Source organism: Macaca mulatta, chromosome 13 (genome assembly GCF_049350105.2).
Source record: "Macaca mulatta isolate MMU2019108-1 chromosome 13, T2T-MMU8v2.0, whole genome shotgun sequence".
Classification (NCBI taxonomy): Eukaryota; Metazoa; Chordata; class Mammalia; order Primates; family Cercopithecidae; genus Macaca; species Macaca mulatta.
This window is the reverse complement of record NC_133418.1, coordinates 122962979-122986850: the sequence shown is the minus strand read 5'-3', so window position 1 is coordinate 122986850 and position 23872 is coordinate 122962979. Positions and strand designations below refer to the sequence as shown.

Sequence of the window (23872 nt, the reverse complement as noted above, 5' to 3'; positions counted from 1 at the left end):
AAGTGCCTCCGTTTCCATCATGTTCTCACCCTCACACACATGTCATCCAAAGAAAAGGTAGAACTGAAGCCCAGAATTTAAGGCAGTTTGAAAAATAAAGAAATGACAGAGAATAAGATGACCAAAATATGCCTGCTAGGAAAATGGTTTAGAATTTGGAAAGTGGTGAGGACAGAGAGAAGGCAGCGGTGTGGACTAGATCAGCCACGGGCTTGGGGGCCGACTGATATTTTTATTTGATGATTTTCAACCTGATCTATAAGTCTGAGTATTTTTAAATTGTACCATATTAGAATAAGGCAAAGACATATTAGAAAAATGGAATTCTTTTATCTTTTATGAAATATTTTGATCTTGGTGTTGGAATTTCAAGTATAAGAAGTTTTATTTCATTCCTTGCTGGAAGTGGGATAAATTTTAGTTCGTTAATTATCTTTGTCCTTTTTCTGACATGCCCTCCCTCCTCCACAGAGTCTCAGAACTCCAGGCCATTCACGAGCTGGTTCTTACCTGTCTTTTCTGGGAGTTAATTCTTTTCTGTAATAAATGCCTATACAGCTTATTCTGGGCACCAGGTGTTATTCTGAACACCTTACAAACATGAGCCCATTTAATTTTATAATCATGGCCTCTCAGGTAGGGGCCAGCATGATCCTCACAGTGTAGATGGGGAAACCAGAGAGGTTAAGCAACTTGCTGAAGATCACACAGCCTGTGGGTGGCCAAGCCAGGGAGTGAAGCCAGCAGTCTGGCTTTGAAGGCTGTGCTCATAATCACTGCCCCAGCTCCTGCCTCCTGCCTTGGCCTTTGCAGAGGGGTCATAGAAGTCACAGGCGCTGCTGACGGGTGGAGAGAGGGTCTGCTCTCCAGGGTCATGGCCTCACAGCATGTTCTGAGACACTCCCAGGTTTTCAAGTGTTCCCAGGCCTTTGAGGAATCTTTATCAATGCAATTTAAATATTTGGACTATATTTTAAAATATATACATTTTTAAAGAAAATAGTGGATCTCAAATGTAATAAAACTAAAAACAAATGTTAAACTATTTTTATTTTACTTAAAAACTTACTCCATTTCATATCCCTGGGAATTAAAAGCTAAACGCAGACATTTTTCAATGACAAAATCTCTTGTCATGATATGAGAAAAAACATGTGAAATACTTAGAGAGATGCCAGTGCCTCTGAGGCTGTGTGTGGAGATGCCACAAGTCACTACCATGTTATCTGATAGGAAGAGCGGACTGAACCCGAACTCAGTCAGGCACATGGCATCCTAATTGGTGCAGCTGTCTCCCTGAAATGCCAGCATTAATAAGAATGACTGAGATTTCTGCTTCAATTAAATTCACTGATGATTACTTCCGTGTCTGGCAGGCATCAGGCACCATTCTGGGTGCCCCAATCCCAGATTCAGGGTGCTGGCTCTCAGAGAACTCTGACCCTCACCTGTGAGATTCTGCTGAAAACATGACATATTTAACGCAAAACAAACAAAGGATTAAGAATAGAAAATTCAACAAATAGATTTTGACTTCCTGAGAGTAGAAAAGATCTAAAGAGTAGAATATACTCAAAGCTATTTGCCTGAAAATTCGGCGCCTGATGAGTTCTGAGGCTCAGTGTCTTCCATCTAATAAACACCACCCAGATGGAGAGGGGTGGAGAGGGATGGTCAAAGATACTAGACTATGAGGGATGGTCAAAGAGACAGGACTCTATGAGGGATGGTCAAAGATACCAGACTATGAGGGATGGTCAAAGAGACCGGACTCTATGAGGGATGGTCAAAGATATGGGACTCTATGGGACAGGGCACAAAGGAAGTGACAGGAAATCTACAGTCGGGGGAAGGACGGTGAGAGGGTGAGGAGAGGGCGGCCGGAACACGGACCCAGGGGTGCGCGCTGGCCTGAGGTGAATGCCCGTGTTTTTCAGCCACCCAATGTTCTTCTCCTTTCCCTCCACAAACGACCCAGGTGTGGAAAACAGGAAATCCTCTTTTTTTTTTTCCAAAGATGAGTTTTAAATGTGGGAGGTGAATATGAGTTTAAAAGGAAAGATCCAAGTAATTTCTCCACAAGAAGCCTCAGGCTCCCTGTCTGTGAAGTGGGCGCAGAAGGTCACCTGCTTTGTGAAGACAAGCTAACGTAACGGGGAATAGTGCTGTGTTTTCCTTATTTTATTACGTGTTTTCACATTGGTTAAGATTGTCAAACTCTGCTGACTTCCTTTAGCACTGGCCAGACTTATTTCTCCGCTGCACCCTGGGCTCCTCTCCTCTGCGTGGGGAGGGCTGTGGACGGGCCACGTGGGCTCAGGGAATGGCGGGGGGGCAGCCAGGCGTACCTGATGGGCAACGACATGGCTTCCACCGACCTCTGGTTCAGCGGCTGGTCCAGATGTCCTTCATCACCTGCTCCCCCGTCCGAGGCCCTGCTGCAGGTGATGACGTGGTCTGCCCTGTGCTGTGCCGTTTATCACCTCCATGTGACGCTGCAACCTGATCCAACCTGCAGGCAACTCCAGCAGCTAGTCCCACGGCTGTCCTCATCGAAAGGTGACCTGCTGGCCTCAGCCGTACTCCTGCCCCATTTCCACCGAGGGCAACGGGATTTTCAGGCTCACGTGAACTTCCGACAATCTTGCTAGCTCCTCTCCTCACTAGGGAAGAGGCCAGAGCTCGGACAGGCAGCCTCCTTTCCAGGTCACCTGGCAGCCCGTCTGCTGGCCCATCTGTGGTCCTCCCTCCTGAATCCTTGCGTCCCTCACAGGGCTGTTTGGTGCAGATAAGTATATGCTCATTTATTCATTAGCTTTTTTACTTAAAGGCCTGGATTTTAAACAATGGGCAGCACATGCTGAGGGGCGACATCAAGGAGAGGCTCAGATCTGGAAGCCTGGCGTCCTACCCCAAGGCTTCTACGTTCTGGCGCAGGCGGAAGATACTGACTGAGCACAGAGCCACCCGTTCCGGCGCAGGCGGAAGATACTGACTGAGCACAGAGCCACCGGAGTCAGTGCGATCGCTGCAGGGAGAGGTCGCAGTGGCTGGGCTGACACGTTCAAGGTCACACCCCGAGGTGGGAAACTGGACCCTCCATGAGTCGCACGTTGTGCTGGTGTTGGGCCTGGGTGAACAGGCTGGATTTCAGAAAACGGGGAGGCCAAGGAAGGCCATTTCAAGGGAGTGTGCCTGCCTCGCCAAGGGCCAAGAGGGAAGGGCGTGATGTGGTCCTTGTACCGAGAAATATGCACACATTTTAAATGGTTGTTTTAAGAAAAGAGAACTACACATTTTCAGATTTCTTAGGCTGTCTTCAAGCCTTGCAGTGAAATACTTTGCATAGCTCTGAATGTGTCCCATCCTTCCTGTTCAAGGTAGAATCAAAGCAGTTCTCTCAGGAGAAGGTGAGTGCCTCAGTTTCCCTCCTGGCCTCACTACCGTTCTGTCTCTGTCCCCAAGCACCAGGCCAGGTGGCAATCAGATTTTACTCAGGATGGATGTCTGGGGAGCGGCGAGCAGAAGCAGATCTGTTTGATAATCAGATTATTGCCAGGAAAGAAATCTCCTCTAGAAGACCTTCATTCTGGTTCTTTCTTGACCTAGTGGGGCCACGCCTAAGCCTCTGCCTTCTTTGTTCAAGGGTCCAGCGAGGAAGAATGAACTTGCTGCTCCCTCCCCTACCTCAGGGCTCTTCAGTCTTAGGGCAGCCGTGCAGGTGAACTTCTCTGCCCTTCAAAGTGGGGCCCTATCTCTCTGTTCATGTGTTACAGGAAAAACACATTATTTAATCTTATTTATATCAATATAATATAATATATAGTTATATCTTAACAAAGATGTGCACTTTGGATTTCTGAAGTACAGTTCTGTCCACGTGCACATCTGCGGTGAGGTTTGAGGGCTGGAGCGATATTGAATGTCTCTTCGGCCACCTGATTCCCAGGGTATTTTCAGTGATGTGCGGGGGAACGCTGCACTCTCAGGTCAGCAGGACATTTGAAGAAGAAATCTTTGTGAAGGAATTTCCAAATTTTGTAGTTATTTTAATTCCCAGAAAATAATCGGATTCTGTGGGCCCCTCTCGCTGGGTGTGGAAACAGACTCAGGGTTTGGGCCTGAGCCCCAGAGTCTGGGAGAGTGAGAAGGGGTGGGTCTTGGCATCCTCATCAACACGCGCTGCCTGGTGATGCATCCATGCGTGGCCTTCGTGCCATCCGTGCCCAGCACTCCGCGTCCAGCCTGGGACAGGCCCCCAGAGCACCTACACACACGCGTGACATTCCTCTCCTCCACATCTCCACACAGCTCCTGCTGACCCTGACCCACCCGTCCATCTGGGGCTCCTGAGCCCACACCCACTGCTCACCCCAGCAACCTTTCCCCATGGCCGGTGGCCAGAGCGGGCCTCTGGGTGACTCTCCTGGATGCTCTCTGCCCCACACCGAGTTCCCCCAGCTGACCCTACATGTGCCGCCATTGAAACCTCAGCACCTGCTGCCTCCCACCCCAGCCCTGCACCCCACTGCCAGAGCTCCGGACTGGCCTCTAACTGCAAAAGGCATCCGGGGAGACTGGAGAAGTAACGTCTCACTCAGGACAGAACTAAGGTCCTGCCAAGACCAGTGGCCTCAGGTGATCTGACTCCTGTGCTGCTCTGCTCTTCTAGAACTTTCTCCCTGCCCCTCCTCTGCTGGCATCCTGGTGTCTTCTAAGCATGCTGGGACTGTGTGTCCGCCATCTCCCCAAATATCAGACCAAGGGAGGACAGAGACCCGGCTTGTTCTCCCAGCTGGAGACTCAAGCTGAGTCTCCTTAGGACCAGGGTCCCGCGGGAGGATCATAGCTCAGAGAGCGCCAAACAATCGGTCCCTGGTTCTATAGGATAAATTATACCCTGCAGCAGAAAAACACACTCCGCAAAGCCCTTCAGCATCTAAGCTCTGCCTATCGTCCTCGTAGCTCTGGGGAGACCCCCGTGGTTCCAGCTGCACAGGTGAGGAAGGAGCCCTCATGGAGAACACAGGCTTCAGAATGCCCAGATTCCTGGTGCTGGAGACTTTTATCACTTGACTATGATGGAAGCTGCAAAAACACATTTTCCCTGAAATATGATGCAGTGATTAAAAATAAGATTATATGACTTACATGCTAAGCAGAAAAGCAGGTTTCAATCACACGGTGATTGCACAAAAATGCAAACATATCTGTGAGAGAGGTGAGATTACACATAGTTTTTCTTTTTTCCAGTTCTTTTCTTTCTCAATTTTTTGAGCTTATATTAGGTTTACATCCAAAAAATCATTTAAAAACTTCCTTGCTCGACTGATGTTTTCTCCCCTTCGCTAGAGGATGCATTTGTGCCAGAAGCAGGTGCTTTTATATGTCAGGTGGCTTTTGTATCCTTGTTCAGTGAGCTTGCATGATGAACACCGTCAGCACTTGGCCAAAGGAGAGGGACATGAACGGTGAGAGCTGAGGAACGGGAGCTGGCCGCTCGCACGCCTGTGCTGGGACAGGCAGGGGCTCCAGGCACGGCCATGGCTGTGGGCAGTTCTGCTGAGCTCTGCTTGCTCTCATTGGCTCTGAGACCAAAAATTGCCTAAAATAGGTCACCTGTTTGTATCCTAAATCGTAAAAAAAATCCATGATAATGACACCTTCCTAATTCGACACGAAAACTAATTGGGACCAGGGAAGTGCTGGGGTCCCCCTCCGTGGAGTAAGCTCTTCTCTGCAGGCAGTGCTAATTAATGCATCAGCAAGCTTGGGAGATAAATATCGAAGATACAGGTGGAAACAGGCTTCCGACAACTTGAAGGCCCCAATTATTAGCGATTTATGTGTTAATTATATTGGGTTTATTTAGTCACTGAAGGAGGTGGCCTACAGACCTCTTTGATAACACCTGATTAACTAAATTTGAATTTCTGCCCATGCTTGAAAGTAATCCAGTTGCATGGTTTTTCACAATAGCAGAACTGAGTCTTTCCACTAACTTCTATTGAGTGCTGCCCCAACGCTCGTCCCAAAGAGTGAGGTTTGTACTCATTTCACTGTGCAACGTGCAGGTATTCCATTCTGAAAATGGTAACACTGACATTTACGTCACATTTAGTTTTAATCTGTCTACAAACTGCATTAAACAAAAAAAGATACCAGTATATTAATAAAAAATTATTAACCTATTTGTCAATGGCTTAATAGTATAAGCCAGATGCTTAAAAAATATGAACTGTTCAGCTTCAGAAATGAAATATTCCCACAGGTTTGTTAGAATGTAATTCTAATTAGAATTAGGACAATTTCTATTGTTCTTTGTGTAGTAAAAACCACACAAAGAACAATGTAAAATAAGTGTAAGGTTCTCTTGGGCACTGCCCAGTGTGTATACCTGCTTGGTGTATGTGGACATTTAGGTTTGAATTAATGAAGATGAAATACCATCAAGAATGCACTTCCTCAGCCACGGCAGCCTCATTCCAGCAGCTTGTGACTTCCGTGTGGGACACCACAGAACAGGCAACTTCATCCCAGAAGGCTCCATCAGGCATTTCAGGCTCTCATTTCCATAACCAAGTCACATTTTATTCTGATTATTAGAAAGCTTTTTCTTAAAAAACATCAGGTAAGTGTGGGATGTCCAACTTCTTTAAATTCTTATACTATTCTCAATTTCTCTTTGGAGGCAGATGAGATGTCTCCATCTCTCATTCATGAATAGAAACATGTAATCACCTGTAGAACCCAGCGACTTTAAGAATGTCATTAAATGGAATTCACTAGTGCCAGAAACCTCTTTCTGTAAAAATGCAACAATAGAATATAACAGAAGAGAAGAGAAGAGAAGAGAAGAGAAGTAATTTCCCTGAGTCATCACCCCTGGAAGGCCACAGATCACATGTAAGAGAGAGCACAGCGACAGGTTGAAATTGCAGACGTGACTGTGAGCTTTCCTGCTTCCCAGGCCCCTGTGCACTCAATGGCCCTTGAGTTCCTTCAAAGCCTTTCACTCAAGAAAGGGCCTGGGAGAGAATGAGTCTATCTCCTGGACAGCCCAAATCCTTGTCAGTCATTTCCCAAAGGGAGCATCGACTTTATTTCCAATTTCATTCATTTTGCTCCAGGGAATTACAAATTAGCGAAGTGTTTACTACATTAAAACCTCAGAGGCACAATTAAAGGACATAACCTCCTCATTCTGACTCTACTCTCCCATCACAGAGTACTGGCTTCTCATCCTGCTGGCTGCCCGAAGTCAGATGTGGGGGCCCATGAAGTCTAAGAAAGCTCACTTCTCAGAGCCACTCCAGAGGAGCCCAGAATCCCCTCAAGTTAGAAGAGGCCAAATTTAATTAGACGTGAAATATGAAGAGACCTCAGACAATGTAACACGTCTCATGAAAGGAAATGTGTCCATCTTTGAAACCTAGACCAAAAAATAACAAAAAATGTGTGTGTAAAATAATAATATATGTTTATAGTTTAGTAATATATGTGTATATATATTTTAAATAACTTTAAAACTTCAGTACTTAAAATTATAAGGACAATAAATTCTTCCTTCTGTTCATGTGTGACAGAAATACTGTACATGTTAAAAAGTCATCCAGAAGTTAAAAAATCAATGTATTTAAAAATTTTTGAAATAGATTGTATAAGATGCATTATTTTACATTTGATTTGATGACAAATGATTTTTGTTTGAAAGTATGCAATACAATTCAATAGTTTCTGATGTTTGTATTAAATGTTTCATATTCTTAAAATGAAAGAATGGAATGCTAAGAAATATTTCATTAAAAATCTTCCTCATGATTTTCTTCTGAATTTAAAATGCTCCAAAATTTGACACAAAAAACCCAAAAACCTCACAAAGCCAGCTTTGGTGAGCAGTTAGAAATTTACCTTAGTTGCCTGAGAGATTCGAGCTCCCTATCTCTGAGTTCAACCAAGCCACCATCCTTGAAAACGGCCTTTTAAATGGCTTAAGGCAAACAGATCAATTTGGTCAAGAAGCCGGTAAATATGGCAAATTAAAGATAAAATAAAATGTCCATAGAAGCCACCCTCTCTTTAGCAAACAGTATGCTGATTCTGCCAAAGTGTGAGGCTGCAAAGGTAAAACCATTCTCGAACTGAGCAATGAATGAAGTAAGGTAAGATGGAGAAAGCTTTTTTTGTTTTTATTTTTTGAGACGGAGTCTCACTCTGTCACCCAGGCTGGAGTGCAGTGGCACGATCTCGGCTCACTGCAACCTCTGTCTCCTGGGTTCCCGTGATTCTTGTGCCTCAGCCTCTTGAGTAGCTAGAAAACTTTTAAATGAGACTTGAATTATTTTCTTAACTGACTGTAGATTGGGCAGTCAGGTCTACACGCAGCATGTTTCATTCAGTTTTCAGAAGAATGAATGATGAAATATAAATGAAAAACGGAAAAGTTTCATTTTGTGGGGATTTTTGTACATGGTTGTTGTCAATTGTAACAGGTATTGAATGTCAGGTGTGTGCTACCAGCACTGTCCCACTTCACAGGGAAGGAAACTGAGGCACAGGGAGATTGACAGTGCTCCCCAGTGACTGGAAAACCCATGCTCTGTGTTTTCTTTTGCACAGAGAACCTCTCCATGAAAAGCAGAGCACCTTGGCCACTGGCCTCAGATCCTGCCACCCCTTGCCTCCTTATATTACCTAAGTCTGAGATTTTACTCAGTGAATTTCAATATTTTCTTCATCAAAACCATGACAATGGCGAGGCATAAACAGACCTACACTACATTTCAAATATAGCTGGAGAACTTTAGGAACGTTTCATCAAGCCGTTTAAAAAGCTAAACGCTAAAGATTCTCGACGTGGTTGTTGTTTTCTTTTTGGCTGGCCTGTGCGTCAGTATAGTTAGTTAAAATAAGTAAGATTCAGCCCAAACCCCAATGCCTGGGTCCCTCCCTTAATAATCCAGGTCTCAGGCTTACTGTGAGAAGAGGAGGCGGCAGGAAGAAAGATTTGCAGCAGGGACCCTCCCCACTTACAGCCCTATCCACTGGGCCAGGGAGGCTCCGGCTGCTGGGCTCGCCCTGACAGTGGACTTGAGAAATGGAAGGAAAGACCGAGGCGCTTCTGGCTCATCCTCCCTCAACAAGAAACTCCGTGAACCAAGACCTGAGTGGTTTATTGTTGGTTTGCCGGTTCATTTGCGTGTGTGTGTGTGTGTGTGTGCGCGCGCGCGTGCCTGGAGTCATTGTGAAACATTCTGATTTTAGAAGTTTTACTTATTATGCTTAATTGTATTTCCTATATTTTAATTTCTCCTACTCATTATGATAAAATACAACTCCAATAGGCTGTATTTTGTAGGATATTTTCTGTAAATGCCATAGTGCAAACTTTATAAACCATTTACAGATGTGAAAATATAAATGGTAGAACTGGGTCCCTGGAGGAGCAAGTTCAAAATGCATTTAGCTGATTGTGAGGAGTGGGCGTGCCAGCGTTCCACCAGGGATGTGGCACAGTGCCGGGGAGGTGGCCACCGCCGGTGGGTCCCAGCTCAGCTCCCTGTGCGGGTCACAGGGAAACTGCACGAGGCCAAGTGTGGAAACAAAAATAAATTCTGTGTGTGTGTGTGCATGTGGAGGGCTGTAGTCATCACTAAATGTAAACCCTTAATTCTCAATCACAAAGCAGCACACTGAAGGTGATGTTATTAATGACCGAGGAGCAGGCATGAAGCGTGGGAAAGCTTCTGAGTCAGGCTTTGTCCTGATTTTGAGGAGCAAGCGTGAAGCGTGGGAAAGCTTCTGAGTCGGGCTCTGTCCTGGCAGTTGATAGTCTGTGCATCTCCACTGAGCAGTCCAACCACCCGTTCCTCAGTTCTCACATCCGTGAAATGGGTCTAAGCACCTCTTCCCCCTTTTCCTCACGAAGACGACAGTCTGTGCAGAAGCATTTTGTCCACTGTCGGGCACCCCACAAGCCTGCAGCGTTTCAGCACAAGCAGGGACCACCACAGATCTGGGGAAGGCTCTGGGGCAGGCACGCAATCCCTGTGGCCTGGGCGGCGCTTGCCGGAGTCCCAGCGGACCCTGTGCGCCGGAGGGACCCGCACCTGAGAAACCCCAGGCCATCGCTTCTTCTCCCCGAGATATTCCCACTCACGCACATCGCTGGTCACGTGCACCCAGGTGCTCTCGGGAGAGCCAAGTCAGCTGCTGAATGGTTCGATCTTTTATAACAGAAAGAAGGGTGCTACAAGAGCAATCTTGGAAGTGGGAGATCACACAGATCCCCTCCCAATGTGGAGGCTGAAATCACACAACTTTCTGTCCTAAAAGAGCTGAATTTACACAGAGGTCAGCTCATTCCCCTGATAAGGAAATACGGCCTCCTGTTAAAGAAACTAGACCCCAGCCGAGGCCAGTTGTAATTCACAGAGTTCTGTGGATTGACTATTGTAAACTGTGAAAGCAAAAGATTACTGAAATGAGGATTATTCCTAAGAACGTGGTGAGCAGTCAAAGCGGGCGACCCTCCTGCACCCTAACAATGGAAGCTGTGGGGTGAGCAAAGCTCACATCTGTCTCCAGGAGAGCCTGGCGAATAATCTCCCTGTGCCTGTTATGTTTACAGCAGAGAATCCAAGCCCCAGGATGGGCTAGAAATAAGTAGCCTTAGCAAAAAGCAACATCTTGACCCACGTTCAAAATGCTAATTCTTTGACTTATGACGTATTTTAAAATGCATGTAACCAGGTTAAAAAGATGTGTTAGATGTGGCTAAAATTCCTGCATGCTCAAGCTGAAAAATGCCTAGGATACGAGCTTAGAGGTTACAGAGCGTACGAGACCGTCGCGAAGGCCGAGGGACCAAGAGTACAACCCGCTCACTGCCGGGATGACTCAGGCCAAGCTCAGACTCCAGGAAAACCAACAAGTAGCCCGAGGTTCTTTTTCCTACAAGGAGTTACATAATGTCGGGACTCCTGGTATTATAAGATAAAGGCAAGGATAGTAAGGAGGAATCTTAATTTGGCCAACCAAAGCATAAATGGAAGCTGATTTGTGGGCTCCTCTTCAGAGCCACTTCCCTGTGATCGAAATCAGTTTGTATTTGGCTTACTTTGGTTATACCTACACCATGCCCATGTCTACAATGGCACACACATCTGGAAGCAGAAAAAAATAATTCCTGGCTGGGAGAATACAGTTCCTAAAGACAATGAAAAAGAAAAAGAAAAGGCTGACCAGCTGCGATAGGTTTTGCAAGCGCTCTTTCCTGCTGTTTGTTTCAGGGAATCCTAGCAAATGAAATGTCACGAGAAGAAATCTTACAGGGAATCAGAGCTCATGGTGGGCAGAGTTCTCATCCCCCAAAAACTCTAATCTGCATTCTTTTTTGTTTTTTGGCCTGTGATCTCAGTGAATATCACAGCCAGGCAGGGCTCACGGCGACTCTGGGAGGTCGGCTCCTAGAAAGGGCATACAAGGTGACGGTGAATTCCACCTTGAAGCATCGATGCGCAAAAGTCTGCCAGGCACAGAGGCTTTCGGAACTGGGCGTCCCTCCTCCGTCTGCCTCCCCGAAGTGTCCCATTTACCCTGGGGGCTTCCTTCCTGACTTCTGAGCCTCTGAGCTATGTCTTCAACACCAGATGGGCTACAGAGCAAAGAAAGCAACAGTCCCAGAGTTGGAGTAAGATTCAGGTGCACATTAAATTTTAATCCAGTTTCAGTTTACATGTTACACGTAATTGGACATGAGGTTATGAATTTTCTTTTCGAAACGTCCCACGTTTGCTGCTCTGGGTAAGAACCAGGCAAAGTGTTATCTCAGGAAGTTTAAGAGCTTAGAGGATCCAAGAGCGAGAGTTTATCTGGAAAATTTGCTTTGTCCATGATCAAGAATGTCCTGTTAAAGGCCAAATATCACAATTCAGCGTTGGAAGTGACAAGAAGAAAATTTCCAGAAAGTTCCATTTGTTAGCTGACACGTAGAGAAGAGTTTCAGAGGTAATTGGGGCCCACTTTCTACCATGTGTTTATGAATGATTAGAGGTTGTGGCAGGATACAGTGAATGGTTTAATGTCATGCTGTTAATCAGGGATGCTGCTGCTGCAGGACAAATTGACCAAACCCTTGAAAATATACACAAAGAATATTAAAAAGGACTCACGCGTGAATTATTCTAAAGAAAGCTGTTGCAAGTCATGAGGGGCTCAGTCCATGTTCCCGGGCTTGAGAAACCCACCCAACAGATCTTGCTGACCCAGATCCAACAGGTAACAGATAAAGGGTGTCACCAATTACAAGGTTAAAGAAAAGAAATTATAACCTATGGTTATACCATCAAGTAAAATTTGGTCATTGAAACATTAGTGTTTTTACAGAAGATGCTTGACTGAAATTCTTAGTTTTGAAGATCCATTCATAGAAAAGGACCATTTAAGAAAATCAGTCAAGTTCAGATTTCCCAGAAAGGCTCTATCAGAATAGGATTTACTTTTTGCAAAGATAAGTTTAGACACGAGTGTGGCTTTCTGAGCAACCACAATTAGGAAAAGGCCATCCACCTCCTGGAAGATACAGTCTCCCCTCCAAGACAAGGCAGGAAGGAGGGGCTGCCCATGCCCACCCTGCCCTGGAAGGCACGAAGAGCTAACCGGCTCCCTCGGAAAATGCTAAAGGTGGGGACCATCACACCGTCTTGCAAGATGAAGTAAGAGAAGAAGAAAGTGCTGATGCTGGAGAAACAGCAAGCTGGCCGGAATTTCAAACCAGCATAAGCCGCCAAGCCCAACGTGAAGGGATGCAAGCCAAAGAGAACGAATCCCTGCAGTGTCTGACCAGTCAGAGGCAACACTAGAAGCAACTTCTACAGCGGTTGTTTTCCTGTCTACAGCTGGCCTGTTGGAACTGGAGATGTGCCAATCTTTTGCAAAGTGTCCCTCATCAAGAAATTCAAAGGAATGTTGCCATGTTCTGATGTATTGGCCAAGTTCCCAGGGGAGTTAGTCATGTTTTGACCATGAGGGAAATGTGGTTTCCAGCCATACAAAAGATGCCTGAACAAAGCGGGTTGAATTGCTCTTGCTAATGCTGTCGTTTTGAGATCCTAAAGCTACTTTGTCCATGAGGAACTGTTTTGGATGAGGCTACAGACTTTACAGCCGTTAGGTAAGAGGAAGCCCTCCAGGCGTTTACATTCCATGAAGAAAGTTCCAAGGGTCTTGTGGCGAAAGAGCTAGTTCAGGAAGTCACTGAACATAAGCAGGTGATCTATGGCCCTAGGGCCTTGGACAGGGATCCTGTAAAAGATGACATGGGTGTGAAACAGAAGCCTACACTTTGCAGTAGTCCTGGTCTATCGTCAGGGGTCTGGGATGCCAGTCCTGGTCTATCGTCAGGGGTCTGGGAGGTGGGGAGGGATGATTGGGAAAGAGATCAAATGTGGGTTGAAAAGCAGCATTCTCTTTGCGTGGATAACAATGCTTTTTCCAAACAAAAGGAAAACCAAGCAATTTGACATAATGATATGGCATGTCCAATAATTTAAAGGGATTATCTGGGGACTCTTGGCTCTTATCGCACTGTGAGCATCTCCCAGGTCTCGCCCTCTTTCCCTGTGTGCACCTGCACCTATGCTCTCCCTGGAGTGCGGAGGCTTTGGGACTCCCTCCGTGACTTCTACCCGCTTCTTCCGAACCTGTCTGGCCCTGCATCTAGAGATGTCTAGGCGAAGGAGGGAAATCTCAGGGTGGCAGTATAAATGTAGGTGTTTCACCCTTTTGCCAGATTTATGCTTAAAAATGACAGGCATAGAGAAGAGGGAGGTAAAACTCTAGAATGAGGTGTGTCTGGTTGAATTCCACGACTCTCCGGATCCCTGAACCGCGAGCCGACACTGTCCTAAAGAGTATTCATGACTAAGACCATGGTGTATTTAAGAAAATAGCTATTATGATGGTAGATTTTGTCATGAGTGCTACTTAAGTATCCATATTGTAAATACTCCTATGAATTTATTTTAAAAATTAAATGTTGATTATTTAGTCATTTTCTAAAAATTTGAGTAACTGTAAAATTTCCCTTCCATATGCATGCACATCTGGAGAAAACACTCATGCTTTAGGAAATTCCAGATAGGAAGGATATGACATGAACAAGCTGGAGGTATGTCAGGGGAAAAGGCAGAATGGGTTGTGTGGAAAAGTGGCTGAAATTCCGAGGACTCAATCACGTTTCTATATCAAGGCACTGGGGTGCACAGGCCATGTTTTTTAACAGACATTTTTCTTTGCAAATGACACATCATTTTTTTTTGTGAACTACTGAGTGCATGGATTTTTAAAAGAGAATTATTGTCATTAAATCTTACTTGAGTTCTTGGGAGCTGGTGGCCAGCATACTTCGAATGCTTTTGTCCGCCAGGGGGCAGCCAGATAGACTGTAAGACAGGCCGGGACAGGCAGGTCAGTCAACCGCGAAGCGCATAACTCCCGAACAAACACAACATAAAAACCAAAATTAAAGAGTTTAATGCAGAAAAGCAATGGGCAAGTGCTGTATATTGAATTTTTTTTTGCATAATTAATTCTGAATTGGTTCGAATATAAATTTAAGAAAATGTTTCTGTTAATAAGAAATTGTTTAAAAAATAAGATAAAACATTTGTGCTCTTTGGCTTCAATGCTTAAGAAGAATTTTGCAAATTTAGGTTGTTTATTTGAAGATAAAAGACATTATACAACACATAAATTAGCATGCTTTTGAAGGTCAACATATAGCACTTAAAGGGTTGACACAGAATTCAACATTTTTACTTTGACAGCATTGTTGAGGTAAGCTGAAAACAATAAATTGAAAAGACAGAATCCACCATGAGAAAAATGAAGTCACACCTTCTGTGTGAGGCGTAATTACCAGTCACATGACCACTCCCATCACACCCTGGAGTTGGACATCTGCCACCAAACAAAAACAAAAACAGCCAAAATAGTAAGTATGTTTTAAAAAAAAACTTTTAAAAAAGTTTCATTGTTTCCAGTTTAGCTGCAATGTCTGCAAGGGGATTTAAGCACCCTGAAGAAAAGCGGCAAAATGCACGGGTTAAATGAAAATGACGCCCCCGTCCAACAGAGCATCATTGGGAACAGGCAAGTGCACGGTGAGCTGCTCACTCTACTGACCCGGCAATCGGAAACATTTATATGCTGCGAATGTCGCATGCTCAAACGGCAAGGCATATACAGATCCGGTTTTTAAAAATCAGCCAAAGAATGGGAAGATTAAGAAGATTCATAATTTCACCTCACAGCATGCTTACGTTATTAAATCCTTTTTGCTCTCCTTGCACTGAGGGTACTTGGGTTTGGGACTTGGGATGGTCACCTCCCCGGGATACCGTCTTTCTTCTAGAGCCTCCTGGAATGGGTCCAAGTCTTCTGGCTGTGGGCAAAACACAGCTTCAGAGCCACACGGATGATCACACAGCGCACAGACTGAGGGAGGCGGTTCGTGGCTCTGGGGTGGCCTCTGATCTTACACCTCTTTCTGCTGTACCTTTAAGATCCTCTTTGTCCTGATAATGCCCCTTCTGAAAATGCATATTGAGCTTTTCTTCCACTGCTCTAAACTAAAATGATGGTCACCTGTCAGTGGTCAGGGCCCTTATTCAATATTCATCTGGCCGTGCTCACCACATGGACACACACACGGTCCGGCAGCCGTGTGTGTGTCTTAACTTGGTCTTCCTCATTCAGCATTCAGCACACACCTGCGGGTGGGCTGCTTTATCCAACACTTGCCTGCAAGATTCAACACTGGAACTACAGTGTGTTAGGGCTAAGCTTTCCCCCACCATTGGTCAGGATTTTGCAAGCACGTGCTTTAAGATTCGGGGTAAGGGAGACCAATTTAGAGGAAAGTAACTGTGAATTTCCTTTTTGGTTGTGTGTTCACCTGCAGTAACGTGGATGTTTCTACAGGTGGCGATGCTCAGCAGACACATTTCCTAAGTCTAGCTACATGGGAAGGTTTGTCTTCCATGACGATCCAGGATGAAAACACTTCTGTCATTTTGTGAGGGCTTTTACTTTCAACTAAAATAAATTTGGAGATTCAACCACCATGCCTTATTTGGTAGTAATGATTCAACACTGCAGGAGAAAAAAATACTTAGAAATTTAGCTTGCCACTCTGATTTGGTTCTTTTTCACAATGCCTGGATACTGAAATCAATTTGAAGAATGCAGATAACAGGCTTATAAGCAGGTGCCCTCTCTGCCAATTTCTACATGGGGCTAATGTTTCTTTCTTTTTTTTTTTTTTTTTTCCTATTTCCTTGCTTCTGTAAGACACTAGTGCTTTGATGGTGGTCTCTCCATTGTACTAAAAATAAATTTCATTTTTCAGTGAATAAAGAGGATGTCATAGTTCTCAGAATCAAAGACTTTTAAGTCAGTACATAAAGAAAACATTTTTCTTTATTTCTTTTCAAAGCCTAAAGGGCATTATATCTATTTTAATAACCTGAATTTGAACACTGTAGCTATTTCAAAAATGTGTTCTTGACATAGATGTTTAAGTAATACAGTCATAAACAAAGATTTAGGTGATGGTACTAGAATAATTAATTCAAGGCTAGAGTAAACTCTTTTGAATACTTTAGGTTTCTTAGAGAAGGGACACTGTCCTTAGTTTTGAAGAGCTAGTTAATTAACAGCACACAGTTAACCATTTAAGTATCTAAGACTCCTATTAAAATTCTCTACCAGCAAGGAAAATCCAGTATTGTTCCAACAGGACACCCAGAAAAATGAAATCACATGCTATTTATATGTTTTCTTAAAGTAATCATTTGTAACAAAACATATTTGTTAGAAAATAAACTTTATCATTTACAAGAGTCAATAGTTTCACTCTAATCAGTGTTAGTCACAAATCTCTTCTGGGTCAACAAAAACTGTTTTCTAAGTCTCCTCAGTTAAAGGTCATATTTAAAGAGAAAATATATTTTCTCATAAGGTATGTGCAAATGGCACTTCTTTCAGCTGGGGCCCAATTTTAAAGTCTGGCAGTTAACACAGGCTCAATGAAAAGGACATACAGTAATGTCTTTGGACTCGTCCTCGTCTATCCTCCGGGGTTTCATTTTGGTGTAGTCTACGGGCAAGTCCCAGCAGTCGCCCTCGCCCAGCTGGAAACACCGGTTGTTCATCACTGCCTGCTGCTGGGGGGACATGGGCTCCAGGGGGGTCAGGATGGGGCAGCAGCTGTCCCGCGGCCTCTGCTTGTTCATGCTGAGGTCCAGGGTCCCGTTCTCATCCACCTCCATGTCAGGGTTCTGTTGGTAGAAAGACATGGTGACTGTGCTTGGCCTGGCACCTTGTAACACCACGGGTCCTTCCTCCCAGACTGCAGTCTTGCCATCAGCCAGGGGAGCGTTCAAACATGGAATTCCTCACTGCTGTTTCCTTGGCCTGAACTCCCAAGGTGAACAGTCCTGGTCTTTTGGTACATTCCTGCTATCCCATGCTTAGCTGCAAAATTGGTTGGAGAATCCAGGCATCGCTCCCACCCTCCCTCCCTCCCTCCATTTCCCTATTTATCTACTGTCTATCCTCTCTCTCTCCTTCCTTGTTGTCCTATTATATCTCTGATTTAGAGTTTGTTCAGAATAAAATTACAAAGTGTTTAGTTTTAATTTTATTACAGTTACAAATACCTAAGAGATAAAAATTTTGCGTGTATGCATGTGTGTATATACATGTATGTGCATGTATGTATGTATGTGTGTGTATAAACACATATATATATCAGCTTAAAAATTCTCTTTTAGTTTTATTGATGCTAATAGTTCAAGAATTAGGGAGTAGGATAACAAAAGAATTAGAAGGGTGAAGGAAAGAAAGAGAAGAAACTAAAATTTACCTTGTAATATAATTTTTTTTTTTGAGGGACAGAGTCTTGCTCTGTTACCCAGGCTGGAGTGCAGTGGCACGGCCTGGGCTCACTGCAACCTTCATCTCCCAGGTTCAAGCAATTCTCCTGTCTCAGTTTCCCAAGTAGCTGGGAATACAGGTTTGCGCCACCATGCCCAGTTAATTTTTGTATTTTTTAGTAGAGGTGGGGTTTCACTATATGTGGGCCAGGCTGGTCTCAAACTCCTGACCTCAAGTGATCCGGCCGCCTCAGCCTACCAAAGTGCTGGGATTACAGGTGTGAGCCACTGGGCCTGGCTGTAATAAGAACTTTTATGATGAAAATAATTTTTCATTTTAAGAAAGGACATCTGCAGTTGCAGCTAAAAATACCTTTACTACAGTGATTACCATCTGATCTCCTCTAAATTTCAGCAAACCTGCAATTTAGTCTACTGGCTTAAACAACAACAACAACAACAACAACAACAACAACAACAACAACAACGAGGTCCAGGGTGAGGCTTTTTGGATTTTTTAAAGGATGCTTTGAAATGCATCAAGAATTCTGCAGCACTTGCCTCTCAGGGAGAAAGTGAGAAGAAGGGACACATGGACAGAAAGTTTAAAAAAAAAAAATCAAAATACCCCTAACAATCCTGCATGTTTTTCCCCAAAGAGTAACACTCTTTTGAGCAAAATTTGATTTCAGAGCTGGTCTGAAAGCTGCTGCCTCCTCAAAGGTCTAGCAGCTCTCTCCTCTTAACGCAACAGTAGAAGGAAGATGCTTGGAATGAGACCACCATCCCTGGAGCTGTTACCTTGATAAATTATACAGTATCATTCTGCCTGAACTCTCTTTGTCAAAGTGCACTCTGATTTGAAGTTCTGATATTAATTTAAGCTTCATAATGTTGGATTTATTCTCTCAGTCTTAGTTTAATTTTAAGAAAGTGCAACCAAATTTGGAAAGGGTCTCTGCTTTTTTTTTTTTTTTTTTTTGTGGTTGCCACAGAATCTCTTCCATGCTAACCTTGCATTTTTGCAACCTTGGTCACCATGAAAACTGCAGGCCCCTGACGCTTCTCCAATATCTAGGACTAAATATACTGATAGAAGAAAAAACCTTTGCAGAACGTAAGATTACTGACCTTTCTTCATTCATACCAACTACAAGTATTTACAAGAACCACTGTCAGTGCTGTGCACTCAGGTGCATGGTCAGGCAGCGGTACACAGTGGAGAGCCCTTTGTTTATCGGGAGAGGAGGTGAACGTGTCCGCTGCGCAGCGTCTCTGAGAACACAGACCGCTCCCTGCACCGCCCGGCCCGGTTCTCCCCGGCCGCCTAGTGGCCTCGGCGGGGCGGCTCTCCCAGGTCTGTGCTGCATCCTAAAGGCTCTCTCTCCCGCCCAGCAGAAGCATTGGTTCAATTGATAAGAAATTAAAATAGACACTCTTCCTATGCCTTTCATAGCACTACAGCACCCATGCAAATGTGGAACTAACGAGTGCTGGCTGTAAATAAACGGCTGATCCCTTGGTGTGAAGCCTGATTTTTACTTCCTTTGTTTCCCTGCTACCCAGGAATCCACGGGCAGATGCCTGCATTTCACTTGGCAACGGTGCTAGCAAAGCTTCCTGTCAAAGTTCAAGGGAGGTCCACGCTGCGTTGTGCATCCTCTGTGTGGTCACTGGAGACCACAGGAGGACCACGTGGCGTTCTTTGTTTACAGAAATGCTTCTGGATCCTGGAGAGAAGGATCCATTGACGCACATTAATTTACAAGATCTGACCCTTGCCTCTGATGGAGAAAATGGATGCGCTTTGGACAATGGTGCTGTTCAGGCTGCTTTAAGGGAAGCTGCACTGATTGTTCACAGTGGCAGGAATGGTTTAGGAGATGAGGGCGTTCGCACCATAAAGTAAGTTGCCTGAAAGCGCCGCGTGTCTCGGCGGCTGGGCCCGCGGCCCGCCTCCCCCACCCGCCAGGGGCCCCACCTGCCCAGGCGCGTGTACCCGCGTGGCGCACAGGTCCTGCGGCTTGGTGCTCAGGTTCTGCGGCATCTCGCGGCAGCGCGTGGACAGGTTGAGGATGGCGGTGGCCGCCATGTGGGCCGCCTCCATGTCGTGCGTGTAGTCGAAGCTGCTCTTGCTGCAGGTGCTGCTGGCGCTGCTGCCCCCGCCGCAGCTCAGGTTGCTGCTGCTGCTGGGCGCGTAGCTGCTGGTGCTGCTGCTGCTGGGGCTGGGGTCCTTGCAGTACCGCTTCGCTGGGGAGACAGGGACAGGGATGACTCAGGCCCCGGCCGCAGGGCACACGGCAGACAGCACATGGCAGGGCCTGCCCGCCCCGGCCTTAGCCACACACAGCGGCGTGGGACGGCCCTCAGGGTGCCGGGGCTTCGGTGTAAAGAAAACAAACAACAGGCAAACGAAAACAAAACAAAACCCTCTGGCTCCTTTCCTTTTTTTCTACTTTTTCCCCTTTTTCTTATTTTTTTTGCCCTGGAGGAGCATTCATCACCTGTTGGAAAGGCTGCACCTCGCACCCAGCACAGACAGTTACCTGGTCCCTGGAAAGACAGACACAGGGCTGGCTAGCTTTCAGGAACCACAGGGTGTAGGCAAGTGACCAGGAATTCCAGCCCAGTCAAACCCCTGTGGAGGCCCTAAGAGTGGGTGGGGCTCCTCCCCCGCACATGAGGGCTCGCGAGCACTTTTGGTGACCCGACCTGGATCCAGTCTCTCATCTGTCAAGAATCTGTCAAAGGCTGTTCCTTTGAGCCAGAGGGGCTGTGGCAGCCTCCTGGGGCCCGGGTCCTCTGTGCAGGTGACCAGGATTCAAGGGGACCTGGGGGCCACCTGCTGGGCCTGTGGGGACCACGTGCTTTGGGAAGTGGATTTCTGGCTGGGCCTGCAGACCAGACAGGGTGAGTCCAACATCCTTCTTTTCTAGAATGCTGATGCCGGCCATGGGAGTGAAAGGGGGAAATGCACGTAGAGAATACGCTCAGGATAAATGTCGGAACACCTGAGTGGCCACTCGGTGGCGGGCAGACATGTGGGGCACGTGTGCAGCTGCCCCTTTCATAGCCACGGCCTCTCTGTTCCCTGCACTGACCCTCACTGACACGATTCCCACTGCCCGGTAATCCTTTCTGAGCCACCACACTCACTAACGGCCAAACCGGCACTGAGGGGCAAGGGTTATTTGTTAGAGCTGTTAAAAATCTCCTTTAGTACATGAAAATGTTTCAGTCCAGGATTTATCTGATGGGTCCTTCTTTATTAATTGTTATCCCTGCCAGTTAATGTCACAGGACATCATTTGTGCATGGCCAGACATTTCACTTGGAATCCAGCAGAGTGAAGAGTTACTCAGGGGTGGACCTGGTGTCTCTCATGTCCTAAATCCCTCTGTCAGTGAGTCCCTCCCTTTAGGAGGCAACTTCTTCCCCAAGACATTCCTGCCTGCTTCCCTGGGAGCAGCGTGAGTGCAGCTGGGAGGACTTGGTGATAGGCTAGAGACATTCCAGCCCGGGTTCTCCTGGTGCTTAGGGCTGCCCTACTCCTAATCAGCAAAGCTCCAGGCTGCCTAATTCCAACGGAAACTGTGGTTTTATCTGCTGCTACAAGGAAAGGGAGACCTCGCAGGCAGTCATGGCTCCCGCGGTGTCTTCCGTGCCATCAGCAGCAGCTCTGAACCTGGAACCAGGCTTCCCCAGGGACTCCTCCCCACAGAGGAAGAAGAGAACAAAGCTAAGTGAAGCAAAAAGCTTTCTCACATTGCTGATACGGTCATTATGAACTAATGCTAAGAAATTGCCCTGGATTCGGATACAAAGGAAAAAAAGAAGCGGTCATCATTGATAAGGTTTGGTTTGGGACTGAAAGCTCTCAGGACATGGGGAAGAGGTGTGTTATTGGTGATTCTGTAACGCACAGGCCCCTGCAGAGGAAGCACTGAGGACAGTACCCAGGGCGGGAGTTGGCCACACTGTCTTCGTCTCAGCCTCTGCCAAAAGCTACAGAGAATTCCCCAAGCAAGTGACCGCTTTACACCCAGATTCCCGTACATGAACCAGAGGCTCAAATCCACACCCACAAAACCCATGAAATACAACAGTCATCTGTTGATATTATGACTGTGTTTTGCTAATCTGAATGAGCAAAGCCACCCAGAGTGGTCCCACGGCTGGTGGGGCACAGCTGCCCCTGAGAAGCACGTCTGAGTGTCCATCAGTGTGCCCCTCCCTTCTCTCTCCTTTGGGAACGCCCCTCCTCTAAGGAGCCCAGCAGCACAGGGCGGGGTGGGTAGTGGCTGCTGGTCTGAGCAAGGCCCACGCCAGGGCTTTTGAGAGAGACCACCATGGGGCTGCAAGGGAGTCAACCAGAGGCAGACAGCAGAGGTTGTGAGGACACCCCCACTGGCCCTGTGCAGTGAGCACCCTGAGCCACCCTGAGCAACCATCAGTTTGCAGTTTGTGATACTCTGGATATGAACTAAAGGTTGTGATTTTACATCATTTACAATTTTGTTAAGAAATAGTAGAACAATTGTAGGAGAAATGAAATAATAATATGGGGTTTCGTTTTTACTGGTGAGGGCTAGCCACTGGTTTAGGGAAAAAAAATCATTGCCCACATAAATTAAAAAAATAATAATAATACTTTTGTTTTGAAATGAGGGAATTTCAATTCCTAAAAAAAATTAAAGGAATAACACAAGTCAATGCAACAAACAACTGCAGCTGGCCTAGGCTGGCTGGCAACCTTGCCCTCAGCTTTGGTGAGGGCGATGCTCAGGAGTGTGGGCGCAGAGGTGAGGCAGGAGCTTCCGTTCACGCCCAGAGACTTCTCGTCACAAGCTCCTCTCACCATGACTCTCGCTACACTGTGTTCACAGCAACCTCCAACAGAATTGCATCTAGACTTCCGCCACCCTGTAAGATGCTACCACATACCCACCTCACAGATGTGGAGACTGAGGCTGCCCAATGTCCACAAAGAGCCTCGACTGCCATCAACGATGTGTTTGTCTGGGAGAGCTCAGCATCTTATCAATTAGAAAATGCTACCCCAGCATCTCTATATACCACTAACATCCAGGCTGATCGTCAATCAAGCAGATAATCCCATTCACAGGAGCCACAAACAAAAGGAAATACCTAGGAACACAGCTCACCAAGGAGATGAACGATCTCCACAAGGAGAACGATAAAACACTACTGAAAGGAATCAGAGATGACACAAATAAACGGAGAAATGTCCCATGTTCATGGATTGGAAGAATCAATATTGTTAAAATGGCCATACTGCCCAAAGCAATCTACAGATTCAATTCTATTCCTATCAAACTACCAATGTAATTCTTTACAGAGTTAGAAAAAAAATGACTCTAAAATTTCTATGGAATCAAAAAGGAGTCCAAATAGCCAAAGCAATCCTAAGCAAAATGAACAAAGCCAGAGGTTACACTCTACCTGACTTCAAAGTACACTATAAGGCTACAGTAACCAAAATAGCTTGGTACTGGTGTAAAAACAGACACACAGACCAGTGGAACACAATAGAAAACTCAGAAATACAGCCACACACCTACAACCATCTAATCTTTGACAAGGCCAATGCGAGCAAGCAATGGGGAAATGGTACTGGGATAACGGCTGAGCTATTCACAGAAGAATGAAACTAGACCCATACCTTTTGCCATATACAAAAATTAATGTAAGATGGATTAAAGATGTAAATGTAAGATGGCAAACTATAAAAATTTAAGAAGAAAACCTAGGAAATACCCTTTTCAACACTGACCTTGGCAAATATTTTTTTGGCTAGGTCTCCAAAAGCAATTGCAACAAAAACAAAAATAGACAAGCGGGACCTAATTAAAGTAAAGAGCTTCTGCACAGCAAAAGAAACCATCAATGGAGCAGACAGACAACCTACAGAA

General features: G+C 45.6%; 1 protein-coding gene across 8 annotated transcripts in view; it reads right to left on the bottom strand.

Moving 5' to 3' along the window:
- The window catches only part of MYT1L (myelin transcription factor 1 like), a 533658-nt gene that overhangs the window by 82779 nt on the left and 427007 nt on the right, over positions 1-23872 (bottom strand). For all 8 annotated transcript variants that reach the window (XM_028831516.2, XM_077958484.1, NM_001265731.1 and 5 more), the window contains 4 exon segments: positions 19939-20189; positions 17106-17342; positions 15324-15445; positions 14376-14444 (listed from right to left, as the gene is read on the bottom strand). In XM_028831516.2, coding sequence (XP_028687349.1) covers positions 14376-14444; positions 15324-15445; positions 17106-17342; positions 19939-20189 — 679 coding nt within the window.